This window comes from Macaca fascicularis, chromosome 2 (genome assembly GCF_037993035.2).
Source record: "Macaca fascicularis isolate 582-1 chromosome 2, T2T-MFA8v1.1".
Taxonomy (NCBI): Eukaryota; Metazoa; Chordata; class Mammalia; order Primates; family Cercopithecidae; genus Macaca; species Macaca fascicularis.
Window position 1 is genome coordinate 97,515,207 of NC_088376.1, and position 17,808 is coordinate 97,533,014.

Here is a 17,808-nt window from a genome sequence, read left to right on the forward strand (position 1 = left end):
TTTTATAGATCAGGACGCAGGCTTAGGTAAGGTGTGGCGCTATGTCTCCATAGGAGGTGGGCTGGGCCATTTGCAGTCAATGTTGGCCAGTTTTATGATGAAATTTATGACACAAAAGGGGTGTATTCACCTTTGGTATAGTATGGCCCAGGTTATTATTGCACAGATTGAATAAGATCAGTCTTCGTGTGTTGTCGTGTTGCACTGGAGGGCTATCAAGTGTGACCCCAATATATTTTTTTCTTTTCCTTTTTCTTTTTTTGAGACTATAAATCTCACTCTGTCACTTAGTATTAGGAGGACACGTTTTTCTTAAGTACCAGAAGAGTTGGTACCTAGAAAGAAATTACTCTTCAGAGTGGTGAATTATGTTGGATTTTAGGCACATTAGGCCTAAGCCAACACGACCTCCTCTAGGCGCCCTTACCCCTTCCCACAGATGGCCTAGAATTCTTTTCTGTCCAGGGGTCAGGAAAAACAAAGTTGAGAAGAAATTCGTTAACGTTCTTTGAATGCTTTAAAAGGGGAAATTTGCAAGACTAAAGAATGGATTGGAGGGGAGGTAGGTTTGGAGGAAGAAGGGGGTGGGGCCCTGAAAAGGCTTCAAGGAGCTGCTCTCAGCTGGAAGGGGATAAGCATCTTCTTGGAGAACTGTGGCATCTGGTTGGAACACCTACAAAAGCTTAAGCAATGAGGTTGTGCCCCTCTTGCAGTACAAAGCTGAAAATTATCCAAGCCAAGGGCAGATATCTCAATGTCCTTGTTACTCCATATGGCCTTGGGATTCTCCTATGGCCTTCCAGTAAAGAGCTGCTGGGTCCTGGCAAGGCTGTGGCAGTGGTGGGGTTGGGGTTAAGGATAATCCCACTTGGCCAGTGGCTGGACAGTCACCCATGTCTCTACTGTGGACCACAGGACAGCGAAGGCACCAATCGGCAGACAAGTCCCAGGTGGGAGCGAGTATAAGGATGTGTCTCCTTTTCTTCCTTCTAGAGGGTAACTGAGAGGATATGGAGGGAGCATGCATGGTGGGAGGCTGAGGATTGCCACGTTCGTTTCTTGAGTTATTGTTTGCTGTTGGGGCCCTGGGATTCTGATTGAGATCTGTAATTCTGAAGCCTTCTCACTCTTCCTGGCAGATGGCCTGTGTTTCAGTATTGAGTTTGTAAGGGTGCTATTTATGAGGCAGGAAAAGGAAAAAAAAAATGTGTTGTTGTGTTGCACCTCAGGGCTATCAAGTGTGACCCCAATATATTTTTTTCTTTTTCTTTTCTTTTTTTTTTTGAGATTATAAATCTCACTCTGTCACTTAGGCTGGAGTGCAGTGGTGAAATCACAGCTCACTGCAGCCTTGACCTCCCACCTCAGTCTCTCAAGTAGCTGGGACTACAGGCACATGCCACCACTCTTGGCTAATTAAAAATAAAATTTTTTTAAAGACAGGGTCTCCCTGTGTTGTCCAGGCTGGTCTCAAACTCCCTGGCTCAAGTGATCATTCGGCCTGGACCTCCCGAAGTGCTGGGATTACAGGCATGAGTCACCACACCCAGCCTACCACAATATTTCTTAAATCTCAGTGGCCAGACCTGGAATAGGTTGCTATTCAAAAGCAGCTTGTAGTTTTTGTTTGTTTGTTGTTTGTTTTGTTTTGTTTTGTTTTATTTGAGACAGTCTCACTCTGTTGCCAGGCTGGAGTGCAGTGGTGTGATCTCGGCTCACCGCAACCTCTGCCTCCGGGTTCAAGCAATTCTCCTGCCTCAGCCTCCAGAGTAGCTGGGATTACAGGCACGCGCCACCACGCCCAGTTAATTTTTAGTGGAGACGGGGTTTCACCATGTTGGCCAGGATGGTCTCGATCTCTTGACCTTGTGATCTGCCTGCCTCAGCCTCCCAAAGTGCTGGCATTACAGGTGTGAGCCACCGTGCCCGGCAGCAGCTTGTAGTTTTCTGATTTATGTGTTTTTTTTTTTAACTTGGAAAAAAATCGTTCTCTTAGGACGTATGATTTGTGTTTAAATGAAGACTGCTCTTTTATTTGGGAGAATCCTCTCCCAGTACTTGAGCGGGCTTCTTGGTTTGGCAAAGGCAAAGCCCAACACTCATAGTGAGTGGAAGGGACAGACGTAACTGAACTGCTCTGCACAATAATGCCAATGGTTGTCTTTTGTTAATAGGAGTCCTGACTCTGATTACATTTACGGGGAGTCCAGCCTGAAATATGTCGGGATAGAGGTAGAGGGAAAAGTCCCTTCTGTTGACAGCTTGCCAAAGGTGTTAAAAGTAAAGGGATGGCCTTGAGGTGAAGAGAATTCCTTTGCGAGACAGGCCAGGGACTATAGATGCTGCATAATCTAATAGCCACTTCTAAGTCTTCTCAGCTTTGTAATGCCCCAAACTTTCAGCAACAGCCTGGTTGGTGTTTGCTATGCTTAGGGGAATAAGGGAGGGGGCTGTGTCCACACTTAAGATTTGCTTCCATCCTCTAGGATATGACCCCAGCCCCCAGGCCAGAGTGGTGGTAGCTGCAGGTGTGTGGCTGGTGATTCTGAAGCTCTAGGTGGTGGCTTGCAGCAGAATTCTGGAATTTTTTTTTTTTTTTTTTTTTTTTTTTTGAGACAGAGTCTTGCTCTGTTGCCTAGGCTAGAGTGCAGTGATGTGATCTCCGCTCACTGCAACCTCCACCTCCCAGGTTCAAGCAATTCTCCTGTCTCAGCCTTACAAGTAGCTGGGATTACAGGAGTGTACCACCATGTAGCCACCATTAGCCATGTCTGGCTAATTTTTGTATTTTTCTTTTTTAGTAGAGATGGGGGGGTCTCACCATGTTGGCCAGGCTGGTCTTGAACTCCTGACCTCAAGTGATCCGCCTGCCTTGGCGTCCCAAAATGCTGGGATTACAGGCATGAGCCCACCACACCCGGCCTGGAATGCTGTCTATTGAGGAAAGGAAGAGGCTGAACTGGGGAATGCCAGGGTTGAAGTTCAAGCAAGTGTAAAACTCTGGCCTTAACTGAATCACGAGTAGGAAACAAGTTAGTCAGGAATGGATTTGTGGGGCATGAAAACCTTTGAGGATTCTCAGGATTGTTTGGAAGAGGGGACTGAATTTTCTGTCACTAAGTAGGGTGGGATTTGTTTTCAGTTGGTAATTTTTTGATGGGGTGCGTCAGGGTCCCACTCTGTCACCCTGGCTGGAATGCGGTGGCATGATCACGAGTCAGTGCCGCCTCAACCTCCTGGGCTCAAGCAATCGTCTCACCTCAGCCTACCAAGTAGCTGGGACTACAGGTGCATGCCACCACACCCGGCTAATTTTTGTATTTTTTGTAAAGACGGGGTTTTACTATGTTGCACAGACTGGTCTCAAACTCCTAGGCTCAAGCGATCTGCCCACCTCAGCATCCCAAAGTGCTGGGATTAAGGGCAGGAGCCACCGCGCCCGGCCTATAGTTGACAATTAACTAGAAATGTGACGTTGGAATTATAGAGGGAGGGTAACGAGACTCATTACTAGCGCAGGGTAGGAGACATTAGTGGGCCGCAGGTTTCATCCTTAAATTTCTGTGAAGCCTTTCTTGAGGACATCTGTCCTTTCCTTCTCGCCCTCAGTGTGTGGTTTTCCTTTCTCTGGCTCCCACTGCACTCTGCACACACCTTTATCACAGTAACCACTTACAGTGTATTGTAACTTGTAATTATCTATGTACACGTCTCCAAGTAGACTGACCTCAAGGGCAAGGGACTGGCGCTGGTACTCAGACCCCGGGTTCAAGTTCCAGCTGCATCTCTAGCTAGTTTTGTGATCTTAGGCAAATAACTTAATCGCTCTATGACTCAATTTCCTTGACTTATAAAATTGGCATAAGACTGTCATATGCCGTTGCTGGGCATATTAAGGTTACAATGCATGAAAAGTACGAGGCAAAAGGTAAGTGCAAAATAAAGGGCGCCTAAAACGGTATTTGTGTGTTAATTAACCTGAGCTACCTTTACGTGTGCACTCAGCAAACACTGAGCACCTATTCTCCTCTGGGACCCTGGAACGCCTCCTCCGGTGTGGAGCAGCCTCACGTGAGGCCTGTGGGCCTTGTCCCACGGGCCGGCTCGGGATTGGCTCAGCCGAAGAGAAAACCCTGCCGACAGCCCTTTCGATCTCGTCAGCGATTGGGCCGGGACCGTCCCACAATTACTCTTGTTGCTGGGCTCGGAAATAGGTAGCGGTGCTAGGTTGCGCGTGCGCAGATTGAGAATGGAGCTTTCCGGTCGGGCGGGAGGAGGTGACGTCAGGAGTGGTGGCGGGCGGGGGCCTCTGGTAGCCCTGGGGACGCTGTATCTGTGGGCCCTTCAACCGCGTCACAAATCAGCGACCGAACTCTGGCGGTGGTGGCTGAGACGGCGAAGGCGGCAGCGGCGGCGACAGCTCTGGGGTTTGCGTCTCGGGGTGTGTCGGCCGCCGCTGCTGCTCGGGCCTGGTATGTACAGATGGCTGGTTAGGATTCTCGGCACCATTTTCCGTTTCTGCGACCGGTCGGTGCCCCCTGCCCGGGCCCTCCTGAAGAGGCGGCGCTCAGACAGGTGAGACCAGAGGGGGCTGAGCGCCGGCCTGGCCTTACCCCCTCCCCCACAGCAGGCTCCTCGGCCGTGATAGCTTTGATTCAGCCAGGCTCACCCGAAGCAGGTCGCCGGGATCCTAGTGACGTAGTCGTTCCCGCCGGGCTGTGGGGAGGCAGCTCCTGATGAAGGAGGAGCTGGTCGTCTTCGGAGCGGCCGGTGATGGCAGGGTCTTTGACATTCTTGTCAGAGGCCAAGCTGGTTGCTGATAACAAATGGGGCTTTGCCGCTCTTAGGCTGAACACTAACATTGAAGGAATACTGTCTTTGTTGTGGCTCACTGTTTACAAAGCACCCTCCCAAGTGTCATCTGCAGACATTAAGTGCAGTTAAAGGAAGTGAGATTCATAGCTTGCCCAAAGCCGTTTTGACTGCAAGTACTGTCCTTGCAGCAAGAAACAGCAGCTGTTTTCTTCTAAAACAGCTGTCAAACAGTCTGTGTGTTGGGGGCCAGAAGGGTTTTGTGCTTTAGAATTAGTGAATGAGTAAAAAGGCTTAGGTGCCTCACTCCTTTAAAACAATCACTAGTCTGTACTTTTAAATTCGGTTAAAATGTGGGGGAAACTCAAAGCTGTTCTTTTCTTTCTTTTCCTTTTGGTTGAGACGGAGTCTTGCTCTGTCGCCCAGGCTGGAGTGCAGTGGCGCGATCTCGGCTCACTGCAAGCTCCGCCTCCCCCCTCCCCCCGCCCCCTCCCTGGGTTCAAGCGATTCCCCTGCCTCAGCCTCCCAAGTAACCGGAATTACAGGCGTGCACCACCATGCCTGGCTAATTTTGTGTTTTTAGTAGAGATGGGGTTTCACCATATTGGCCAGGCTGGCCTTGAACTCCTGACCTCAAGTGATCCGCCCACCCCAGCCTCTGGAAGTGCTGGGACTGCAGGCATGAGCCCCTGCACCCGGCCCCAAAAGCTGTTCTTATTTAGCATCTACTCTTTGGAGTGTCCCATTTTTATTGTATCGACCTCCTTGCCTGAAAATCTAGAAAATAAAATACTATACAAATGCTGTGCCCCTCTCCAACTTTAGTGATCAAATGTTAATTTCTTTTTTTTTTTTTTTTTTTCCGGAGACGGAGTCTCGCTCTGTCCCCCAGGCTAGAGTGCAGTGGTGCAATCTCGACTCACTGCAAGCTCCGCCTCCCGAGGTCGCGGCATTCTCCTGCCTCAGCCTCCCGAGTAGCTGGGACTACAGGCGCCCAACACCACACCCAGCTAACTTTTTTTTTTTTTTTTTTTTTTTTTTGAGACTGAGTCTGGCTCTGTCGCCCAGGCTGGAGTGCAGTGGCCGGATCTCAGCTCACTGCAAGCTCCGCCTCCCGGGTTTACGCCATTTTCCTGCCTCAGCCTCCGGAGTAGCTGGGACCACAGGCGCCCGCCACCTCGCCCGGTTAGTTTTTTGTATTTTTTAGTAGAGACGGGGTTTCACCGTGTTAGCCAGGATGGTCTCGATCTCCTGACCTTGTGATCCGCCCGTCTCAGCCTCCCAAAGTGCTGGGATTACAGGCTTGAGCCACCGTGCCCGGCTAACTTTTTTTTTTTTTTTTGAGACAGAATCTCATTTTGTTGCCCAAGCTGAAGTGCAGTGGCACGATCTCGGCTCACTGCAACCTCTGCCCACTGGGTTCAGGCGATTCTCCTGCCTCAGCCTCCCTAGTAGCTGGGATTACAGGCTCCTGCCACTGCACCCAGCTACTTTTTTTTGTACTTTTTAGTAGAGATGGGTTTTCACCATCTTGGCCAGGCTGGTCTTGAACTCCTGACCTCGTGATCCACCCACCTCGGCCTCCCAAAGTGCTGGGATTACAGGCGTGAGCCACCGCGCCCGGCCACGCCCGCCTAATTTTTTGTATTTTTAGTAGAGACGGGGTTTTACCGTGTTAGCCAGGATGGTCTGGATCTCCTGACCTCGTGATCCACCCGCCTCGACCTCCCAAAGGCTGGGATGACAGGCGTGAGCTACCGCTCCCGGCTGTTAATTTCATTTTTTTAACTAAGCCTCAATATCAAGAAAAGTGGAAGAAGTGTTCATTTGTGGGAGCTTGAGAGAACAAGATGTCTAATACATTAGACTGAGAATGCAGGTTATTGATGAGATTGGTTGTTAACTAAATTGTATCATGTGTTCCAGAGATTCATGGTTTTGCCTTATTTTTCTCTCCTATCTTTCTGTAGGGTTGATGTGAGGATCATTTGATAATGATCATTTGATGTGGTGTAAAGTGCCTAAACTGATGCTTACTGTATATAAGGGTAGTGTTTGTCTATTCTACCCTGGGGCCTTTTGCAGAGTCTGGTGCATGATAAGCACTTGGTCCCTATTTATCGAATAAGGGAAAGCTAATTTCCTCTCCCTTGTCCTGTCTTTGATGTGAATCCCTGCTAGTCGGTGGAACATGGTTTGGTGATCAAAACCTTGATTTTTACTATACTTCAGATGTTCACATTCTTAATCCAAAACAACGCTTCTCGGTGTAAACCATTTTTCAGTCAAAATGAAGCCCAGCAGGGCTTGTTGGAATGTATAAAGCTGAGTTGAATAAAATCCTGGGATCTCATTTTATTCTATTCTTTTTTTTTTTTTTTTTTGGCATGTGTGAATATAATTGATCAGAAGGGTTCAGAGAGATGATAAGTAATATGATATGACCCTTTACCATTCTTGACATCTGGGTCCTGAAACTTTCCACAATTCCAAAGTTCTTTATTACCACCATAATATAGTTTGCGTGATAAAAATGAAGTTAAATATAACCCTTGATTAAGATTTGTCTTTTTTAACTTGTAGAAGTTTTTTTTTTTTAAACTCCCTTACACACAAAAGAAAAAACAATAAAAAAGAATTGTCTTTTAAGGCCGTTCATATTAATACTGTCACTTAAAGTAAAAGATGACTTTCTTTGGGGATCATTTCAAAAGGAAATTGTTTGTTTGTTGGTTTTTTTTTGAGACAGAGTCTCGCTGTCTCGCCCAGGCTGCAGTGCAGTGGCGCGATCTCGGCTCACTGCAAGCCCCGCCTCCCGGGTTGACGCCATTCTCCCGCCTCAGCCTCCGAGTAGCTGGGACTACAGGCACCCGCCACCACGCCCGGCTAGTTTTTTTTTTTTTGTATTTTTAGTAGAGACGTGGTTTCACCATGTTAGCCAGGATGGTCTCGATTTCCTGACCTCGTGATCCACCCGCCTTGGCCTCCCAAAGTGCTGGGATTACAGGCTTGAGCCACCGCGCCCGGCCTGTTTGTTGCTTTTAAATCATTTCTAGAGTGAAAGAGAAAATACTAGCCCTAAACTCTTACCTGGATTCATTTACTAGCTAAATGACTTTGGCCAGTTTTAAGTTTGTACTTTAACCAGATGCAAATTATTATTTGTTAAGAAGTTTGGGTCTCTCTCAAATAGTTGAAACTGTAGCAGTAAGTCTTCAAATGTGAAAAACCTACTATAGAATAGCATTCTCTCTTTTATTTTGCTTTTATTTTTATTTTTGTTTCTTTTTGAGACAAGGTCTCACTCTTGATTAGGCTGGAGTGCAGTGGCATGACCTGGGCTCACTGCAGCCTCAACTTCCTGGGCTTAAGTGATCCTCCTGTCTTAGCCTCCCGTGTAGCTGGGACCACAGTCTCGTACCACCAACGCTGGCTAATTATTTATTTATTTATTTTTTCATAGAGATGAGGTCTTACTTTGTTGCCCAGGCTGATGTCAAACTCCAAGGCTCAAGCAATCCTCCACTTTGGCCTCCCAAAGTGCTGGGATTATAGGCATGAGCCATTGCGTCCCACCAGCATTGTCTTTTAAAACATCAGTTGGATCTCATTTTATGACAAAGTGACAGAAGGGGGATGTGTTATATGAATAGTAAGTTTACATAAATGAATGTGTGCATAAATATATATATATTTTTTTTCTTTGTCTCTTTCAGCACTCTGTTTTCTACAGTGGACACTGATGAAATACCAGCCAAAAGACCAAGATTAGGTACTGAATATAAATTTTAAAAATTTTTAAATAGGAAAAATAAGGCCGGGCGCGGTGGCTCAAGCCTGTAATCCCAGCACTTTGGGAGGCCGAGACGGGCGGATCACAAGGTCAGGAGATCGAGACCATCCTGGCTAACATGGTGAAACCCCGTCTCTACTAAAAATACAAAAAACTAGCCGGGCGAGGTGGTGGGCGCCTGTAGTCCCAGCTACTCGGGAGGCTGAGGCAGGAGAATGGCGTAAACCCGGGAGGCGGAGCTTGCAGTGAGCTGAGATCCGGCCACTGCACTCCAGCCTGGGCGACAGAGCGAGACTCTGTCTCAAAAAAAAAAAAAAAAAAAAAAAATTTTTTTAAATAGGAAAAATATATGCATAGAACAAAATTCAAAAGGTAAAAAGTATGTGGTAAAAAGTAAGTATTGGCCAGGCGCAGTGGCTCACACCTGTAATCCTAGCACTTTGGGAGGCCAAGGCAGGCGGATCACCTGAGTCAGGAGTTTGAGACCAGCCTGGCCAACGTGGTGAAACCCCGTCTCTACTAAAAGTACAAAAATTAGCTGGGTGTGGTGGCAGGCACTTGTAATCCCAGCTACTCAGGAGACTGAGGCAGGAGAATGACTTGAACCTGGGAGGTGGAGGTTGCTGTGAGCCGAGATCGTACCACTGCACTCCAGCCTGGGGCGACAGAGCAAGACTGTGTCAAGAAAAAGAAAAGTCTCTTTCCTGGCCGGACGCGGTGGCTCAAACCTTTAATCCCAGCACTTTGGAGGCTGAGGTGGGAGGATCACTTGGGATCAGGAGTTTGAGACCAACCTGGCCAACATGGTGAAACCCCATCTCTACTAAAAATTAAAAATTAGCCAGGTGGCGCATGCCTATAGCCACAGCTACTCGGGAGGCTGAGGCATGAGAATCACTTGAACCTGGGAGGCGAAGGTTGCAGTGAGCCAAGATTCTGCTACTGCACTCCAGCCTGGGTGACAGAGCGAGACTCCGTCCCAAAAAAAAAAAAAAAAAACACCAAAGAAAGAAAGTCTCTTTCCTGTCCCTTCCTTATCTTTTCTAGAGGTAACTACTGTTACCAAGGACTTGTCTAATCCTTGCAGGTAAATAAGCCTAGGTGCAGACTGTGCATTTTAAAATTCTAAATCCTATAAAGAGAAGATACTTCTTATTTTTAAGGAGGAAATGTTGTCAATATTTCAAACTGAGGTGACTGTAGTTCAGATGGCTGAGGGAACCCATCTTACTTTTTTTTTTTTTTTTTTCGAGACAGGGTCTCATTCTGTCACCCAGGCTGGGATGCAGTGGCATGATCATGGCTCACTGCAGTCTCCACCTCCCTGGGCCCAGGTGATCCTCCCACCTCAGCATCCCAAGTAGTTAGTTGGGCCTACAGGCGCATTATCACACCTAGCTAATTTTTGTATATTTTTGTAGAAACAGGGTCTTGCCATATTGCCCAGGCTGAAAATAGGCAGCAGTGGCATTTTGAAAGAATATTCCTATCTTTAGGAAGCGGTAATATTTTTCTTTTCTTTTTCTTTCCTTTTTTTTTTTTTTTTTTTTTTTTTTTGAGACAGGCTGTTGCTCTGTCTTGATCTTGTCATCAACAGTTTTTGTTTTTTTTTAAATTTTGTAAGAGGCAAGGGTGTCACTCTGTTGCCCAGGCTTCAGTGCAGTGCAGTGGCACGATCGTAGCTCACTGCAGCCTCAAACTCCTGGGCTCATGCGATCCTCCTGCCTCAGTTTCCTGAGTAGCTGGGACTACAGGCAGGTACCACTACACCTGGAAGATTATTTTATATGTAGATACTGGGTCTCTGTATGTTGCCCGGACTGATCTCGGAACTCCTGGCCTTCCAAAGAGCTAGGATTATGGATATAAGCCACTGTGCCCAGCCAAGTCTTATACTTCAGTATATGTGAATGGATAAAGAAAATAAAAGTAGATTAAAGGAAAAAAGGCATAATAAAATACTATAATAATATATTCTTCTCAAAAATGTTGATAAATTTGGGTCTACCTCCAGATGTGGTAACTGAGTGTGGACATATTTGTGTTAATATTTTGTTTAAATTCAGCAAGTACTTATTGAACATGTCTCAGTGCTAACCAATGTGTTAGGTTTTACAGAAAATACAAAAATTAGTAAGACAGGGTCTCCATTTTTTTTTTTAGATGGAGTCTTGCTCTGTTGCTCAGGCTGGAGTGCAATGGCACAATCTTGGCCCACTGCAACCTCCACCTCCCGGGTTCAAGTGATTCCCCTGCCTCAGCCTCCCAAGTAGCTGAGACTACAGGTGCCCACCACCACGCCCGGCTAATTTTTTTATTTTTAGTAGGGACAGGGTTTCGCCATCTTGGCCAGGCTGGTCTCAAGCTCCTGACCTCAAGTGATCCACCTGCCTTGGCCTCCCAAAGTGCTAGCATTACAGGTATAAGCTACTGCACCCGGCCTGGGTTTCCATTTTTAAGGACCTTACATGATTATATGGTAGGGGTATAAGACAAGCACGTAATAATGCTAATGTCAATGAAAATATGATAAAAAATTTTAAAAAAAGGTAGTAACAAAATCCTATCCAATTTTCATCTCATGGAGTCTCAGTAAATGTTTGCTGGAGTTAGTATGAGTTAGTATGTTAGCCCAGGTTTTGAAGGGTGGATAGGATATCAAAGGAGAGCAATAGGAAGGAAAAATATTCCAGGCAGAGGGAACAGTATGGGAAAGTTGTGCAAATTCAAGAAATAGCGAACAGAGCTCGGGAAAAAAAATGGCTGAAGACAGGTAGATCAAATTATCGTTTTGTTTTGTTTTGTTTTTTAATGGAGACAGCATCTTGCTATATTGCTCAGGCTGATCTCCAACTCCTGGGCTTAAGTGATCCTCTCACCTTGGCGTTCCAAAATGCTGGGATTACAGGCGCGAACCACCATACCCGGCCAAGCATTTTCGAATGACAGGAATTTATACTAAATTCATTAGAACAGCATTTCCCAAAGCACAGGATAGATACCAATTTAGGAAATGATTTTAGGGGATTCCACATTCACAGTATTGTGTAACATTTGAATTGTGATTATGTATTAAGAAAGGTGTATCCAAAAAAAAAAAAAAAAAGAAGGGTGTATCCTTTTCAGTTATTTATTTGAGGTGCTCACATCCTGTTTATTTCAAACAGAAAATCTTGATTTAATGCTAGTATATCTTCAATACTTGCCTAATATACGCTAATCTCTCATTTTTTAACAGGCCCAACTAGAACTTAGTATTATTGTGTTTTCATTTCTTTTTTCTTTCTTTTTTTTTTTTTTTGGAGTTTCGCTCTCATTGCCCAGGCTGGAGTGCAATGGCACGATCTTGGCTCATTGCAACCTCCGCCTCCCAGGTTCAAGCGATTCTCCTGCCTCAGCCTCCCCAGTAGCTGGGATTACAGGCACCTGCCACTATGCCCGGCTAATTTTTGTATTTTTAATGGAGACAGGGTTTCACCATGTTGGCCACACTGGTCTTGAACTCTTGACCTCAAGTGATCCGCCCACCTCGGCCTCCCAAAGTGCTGGTATTACAGGTGTGAGCCACCGCACCGGGCTGTGTTTTCATTTCTTTATAAGGCATGTGATGTTGGCTTTACATATGCAGTAGTAATTTAAAATTATCTTTTTTTAAAGCCAAAAAAGGAAGTCAGTTTTAAAGAAAAATATAAATAGCTTGTACTTGGATGTGGTTAAAAAAAAAAAAAAAACCAAGAACACAAACTTTGGTGTTACAGAAGGTTTCTGATTGAATTATTTAGGATAATCCTCTGTTTTATGGACTTCTGTGTTAAGGATCACTTATTACATCATTCCCATTAAATATGTAGTATGATTTACTTTTTTTTTTAATTAAAAAGTAAACTAATGTCGAAAATGCAAACTTGTGTAGTATGATTTTCTTTTTTTTTTTTTTTTGAGACGGAGTCTCGTTCTGTCGCCCTTCCCAGGCTGGAGTGCAGTGGCGCGATCTCGGCTCACTGCAAGCTCCGCCTCCCGGGTTCACGCCATTCTCCTGCCTCAGCCTCCCGAGTAGCTGGGACTACAGGCGCCCACAACCGCGCCCGGCTAATTTTTTGTAATTTTTAGTAGAGACGGGGTTTCACCGTGGTCTCGATCTCCTGACCTTGTGATCCGCCCGCCTCGGCCTCCCAAAGTGCTGGGATTACAGGCGTGAGCCACCGCGCCCGGCCAAGTATGATTTTCTGAATGGCAAATTGTAGAAGGAAATCTAAGCCAAAGGGTAGGCAGTGGGTAGCAGAGTTTGTAAAGGTCTGTAGAGTGCTGTCCAAGAGAACTTCTGCAGTGATGACTGTTGGGCACTCGAAATGTGGCTAGTTCAATTGAGGAATTGAATTTTAAATTTTATTTGATTCTAATAAAATTTTAAGTTAGGTAACCATATCTGGCTACTAGCTATTGTGTTGGACAGTACAACTCCACTGGTTGCTTTTGAGAGAAAAAAAAGCAAAGCAAGGGTAAAAGAAGACCTCAGAATTTCAGGCTCATGATCTTTTTTTTTTTTTTTTTTTTGAGACGGAGTCTCGCTGTGTCACCCAGGCTGGAGTGCAGTGGCACAATCTCGGTTCACTGCAACCTCCACCTCCCAGGTTCAAGCGATTCTCCCGCCTCAGCCTCCTGAGTAGCTGGGATTACAGGTGTGTACCACCACGCCCAGCTAATTTTTGTATTTTAGTAGAGATGGGGTTTCACCATATTGGCCAGACTGGTCTCGAACTCCTGACCTCAAGTGAGCCACCTACCATGGCCTCCCAAAGTGCAGCTAATTTTTGTATTTTAGTAGAGACAGGGTTTCACTATGTTGGCCAGGCTGGTCTCAAACTCCTGACCTCAAGTGATCCACCCACTTTGGCCTCCCAAAGTGCTAGGATTAAATGAGCCACCGTACCTGGCTCAGGCTCATGACCTTAAAGGTGAAAGGGATTTTAAGAGATCTATGTAGTTCAGTCTCAGAAAAGTAAGGTGATCTTTTCCCCATTTTACAGATGAGGCAGGCCTTCTGTTTTTTAAAAAAATTAGTGAGATCTTTTGACATAATCTCAGGGACATATCCAGATTTTGATAACACTCATAGGAAAACAAATATTATGATATTGTTTAGTAGCCACAATTTGCTATGTTACCAAGAGTACTCTTGTCCTCTAGGGTCTGGATGACTGTGGTTAAGCATCAATCGCTAAAGCTCTTTTTCTCCTCCTTGTAAAGCACAGCAGAGTGTGTAATATCTCTCAGCAGTATTAGAGGGGGATAACCTGGAATTCTCTGTGATTCCTAAAATGAAAAACAACTGTTTGCATCGTTTGGTACTTATAACTATTAGCAAATTACTCAAATTGGATTGTGCTTTACCTGGCCATTACTTTTTCTCTTTTGTTTGTTATTCCCCTGTGTTTCTGGAAAGTATTTTACATGTTCTGGAGCACTGCTTAAAAGCTACCATTGCAGTCTATCTTTCTCTAAAGCAGATTGGCTAACGTGATGTTCTGTTTTTCTCAAACTAGTGTTTTCAAATACCCTTAATTAGGAAATAGGAAATTGTAGAAAGCTTACATCAGATATACAGAAAGTGAGAAAGAGGTAGTGTAATAAAAGGAGGAAGTGAGGAAAGCACTGAAACCAACCCTTTCCCTTTATTTTTGGTGGCAAGGGGATGAGCCTGAGATTTTTTTTTTTTTTTTTTTTTTTTTTTTTTGAGACGGAGTCTCACGCTGTTGCCCAGGCTGGAGAGCAGTGGCGCGATCTCGGCTCACTGCAAGCTCCGCCTCCCGGGTTCCCGCCATTCTCCTGCCTCAGCCTCCTGAGTAGCTGGGACTACAGGCGCCCGCCACCGCGCCCGGCTAATTTTTTGTATTTTTAGTAGAGACGGGGTTTCACTGTGGTCTCGATCTCCTGACCTTGTGATCCGCCCGCCTCGGCCTCCCAAAGTGCTGGGATTACAGGCTTGAGCCACCGCGCCCGGCCAATTTTTTTTTTTTTTTTTTTTTTTTTTTTTTTGAGACAGGGTCTCCCACTGTCACCCATACTGGAGTGCAGTGGCATGATCTCAGCTCACTGCAACCTCCACTTCCCAGTTCCAATGATTCTCCTGCTTTAGCCTCCCAAGTAGCTGGAATTACAGGCATGTGCCACCAGACCCAGCTAATTTAATTAATTAATTTGTTTATTTATTTATTTTTTGAGATGGAGTCTCACTCTGTTGCCCAGACTGGAGTGCAATGGTGCCATCTTGGCTCACTGCAACCTCCACCTCCTGGGTTCAAGCGATTCTTTTGCCTCAGCCTCCAGAGTAGCTGGGATTATAGGTGTGTGCCATGATGCCCAGCTAATTTTTGTATTTTTAGTAGAGATGGTTTTGCCATGATGGTCAGGCTGGTCTTGAACTCCTGGCCTCAAGTGATCTGCCTGCCTCGGCCTCCCTAAGTGCTGGGATTATAGGAGTGAGCCATTGTGCGCAGCCAATTTTTGTATTTTTAGTAGAGACGAGATATTGCCATGTTGACCAGGCTGGTCTCGAACTTCTGACCTCAAGTGATCTGCCCGCCTCTGCCTCCCAAAGTGCTAGGATTACAGGCATTAGCCACGGTGCCCGGCCTAAGATCTTCTAACACATCTCCACTAGAGGGATAGTCTTGTTCCATCTTAGATGTTTAAAAGCTACATATTTTAGGCCAGGTGCAGTGGCATACACCTGTAATCTCAGCACTTTGGGAGGCTGTGGCAGAAGGATCATCTGAGCCCAGGAGTTCCAGACCAGCCTGGGCAATATAGTGAGACCCTGCCTCTACCAAAAAATCAAAAAAAATTAGCCAGGCATGGTGGTGCATGCCTGTGATCCCAGCTACTCAGGAGACTGAGGTAGGAGGATCACTTGAGCCCGGGAGGTTGAGGCTGCAGTGAGTAGTGATCATGCCACTGCACTGTAGTCTGGGTGACAGAGTAAGACCCTGTCTCAAAAAAAAAAAAAAAAAAAAAAAAAAAAAAGCTGCATATTTTATACTTAGCCAAGATTTAATAGGGGCTTAGTAAATAATTGTTTAGGGTAACTACAGTACATTGTTACTTGCCTGGGAAGTAAGGACAAACTAGTGAGACTATGACAGAATTCCACCATACTTGGTGGCTATATGCTCCTTGTTGTTTAATCATGCCCTCATCTCTGTGGTAAAAATTTATCTATTTATTTATTTTGTTTATTTTTTGTGAGACAGAGTCTCACTCTGACGTCCAGGCTGGAGTGTAATGGCACGATCTCAGCTCACTGCAACCTCCACTTTCCAGGTTCAAGTGATTCTCCTGCCTCAGCCTGCCAAGTAGCTGGGACTACAGGCACACACCACTGAGCCCAGCTAATTTTTGTATTTTTTTTAGAGATGGGATTTCACCATGTTTGCCAAGCTGGTCTTGAACTCCTGACCTCGTGATCCATCTGCCTTAGCCTCCCAAAGTGTTGGGATTATAGGCGTGAGCCACCACGCCTGGCAAAAATTTATTTTATATATCCTGGAGAACTCATTGCTTAACAGCTGTCATTTCAGAACATTTTGTGTATGTGTGTGAATCAGTACGGATTTGCTAAAGTGATGGTTTTATGTTTTTATGTTCAGATGTTTTATTTTAAAAACACAATTACAATACTGATGTTCCAGTTATTCAGTTAGAAAAAGATTATTTATTTATTTTGAGATGGAGTCTCACTCTATCGCCCTGGCTGGAGTGCAGTGGTGCGATCTTGGCTCACTGCAACCTCCGCCTCCCTGGTTCAAGAGATTCTCCTACATCAGCCTCCTGAGTAGCTGGGACTACAGTCGTGTACCACCACGCCCGGCTAATTTTTTGTATTTTCAGTAGAGATGGGGTTTCACCGTGTTAGCCAGGATGTTCTCGATCTCCTGACCTCAAGTAATCCACCCTCCTCAGTCTCCCAAAGTGCTGGGATTACAGGTGTGAGCCACGAGTCTGGCCTAATTTTTTTTTTTTTTTTTTTTTTTGAGACAAAGTTTCACCCTTGTTGCCCAGGCTGGAGTGCAGTGGAGCAATCTTGGCTCACCACAACCTCTGACTCCTGGGTTCAAGCGATTCTCCTGCCTCAGCCTCCTGAGTAGGTGGGATTATAGGGATGTGCCAGCACGCCCAGCTAATTCTTTGTATTTTTAGTAGAGATGGGGTTTCTTCATGTTAGTCAGGCTGGTCTTGAACTCCCGACCTCAGGTGATCTGCCCACCTTGGCCTCCCAAAGTGCTGGGATTACAGGCATGGGCCACCACACCTGACCTAGAAAACGATTATTTTTGTAAATACCTTTTTATTTCAATGGTTGAAAATAGGACTTTTTTAAATTTTTGTTTTTGGAGACAGAGTCTCACTCTGTTGCCCAGGCTGGAGTGCAATGGCACAATCACAGCTTACTGCAGCCTCAACCTCCTGGGCTCAGGTGATCCTCCCACCTCAGCCTCCCAGGTAGCTGGAACTACAGGCGTGCAATACCATTTCCTGCTAATTTTTTGTACAGATGGGGTTTCTCTATGGTGGCCCAAGCTGGTTTCGAGCTCCTGGGCTCAAGCCATGCTCCCACCTTAGCCTCCCAAAGTGTTGGGATTACAGGTGTGAGCACCACACCCAGCCAATAGAACTTTTAATAAAAATTGAGAGAGGCTCTTTCTAAAATATCGTTTTATTTTTTTGCTGGAAGTTTATTACTCTATATTTACAGTTTGTTAAAACTTTCTAGATTGCTTTATTCACCAAGTGAAAAACAGTCTCTACAATGCTGCCAGCTTATTTGGATTCCCATTCCAGCTGACCACAAAGCCCATGGTAACTTCTGCTTGTAATGGAACACGGAATGTGGCCCCTTCAGGAGAGGTCAGTGGGGATGAGACTCCATTAGGAATACTGATCTTTATACTTTATCATTACATTTTAGACAATTATCTGTTTGAGAGTTAATGTATACAATTACATTTTTCCAGAAATACTTGTATCTTTATTAGCTGTGATATAAAGGCCAAGAAATTAAAGGTTAATACATTGAACATTTAAAACGTGTTTGTAAGGAGCTAAATATTATTACATATGCCTTCTTCTTTAAGTTTGTACAAAGAAACTGGAATTGTTATTTTATTTTATTTTTTTTTTTTTGAGACAGAGTCTGGCTTTGTCTT

At 45.2% G+C, this 17,808-nt stretch overlaps 1 protein-coding gene across 7 annotated transcripts in view; it reads left to right on the plus strand.

Moving 5' to 3' along the window:
• The first annotated feature begins 659 nt into the window (after positions 1–659).
• Positions 660–17,808, plus strand: part of SENP2 (SUMO specific peptidase 2) — a 48,645-nt gene continuing 31,496 nt past the window's right edge. For 2 of the 7 annotated variants that reach the window (XM_074031616.1, XM_074031618.1), the window contains exons 1-4: positions 4,370–4,575; positions 8,529–8,584; positions 10,769–10,890; positions 17,376–17,509. In XM_074031616.1, coding sequence (XP_073887717.1) covers positions 17,459–17,509 — 51 coding nt within the window. In that variant the 5' untranslated portion in view covers positions 4,370–4,575; positions 8,529–8,584; positions 10,769–10,890; positions 17,376–17,458. Of the gene's footprint in view, positions 951–4,369; positions 4,576–8,528; positions 8,585–10,768; positions 10,891–17,375; positions 17,510–17,808 lie in introns of those variants that run through there. The other 5 variants (XM_005546594.4, XM_074031617.1, XM_005546595.4 and 2 more) reach the window with 3 other exon arrangements.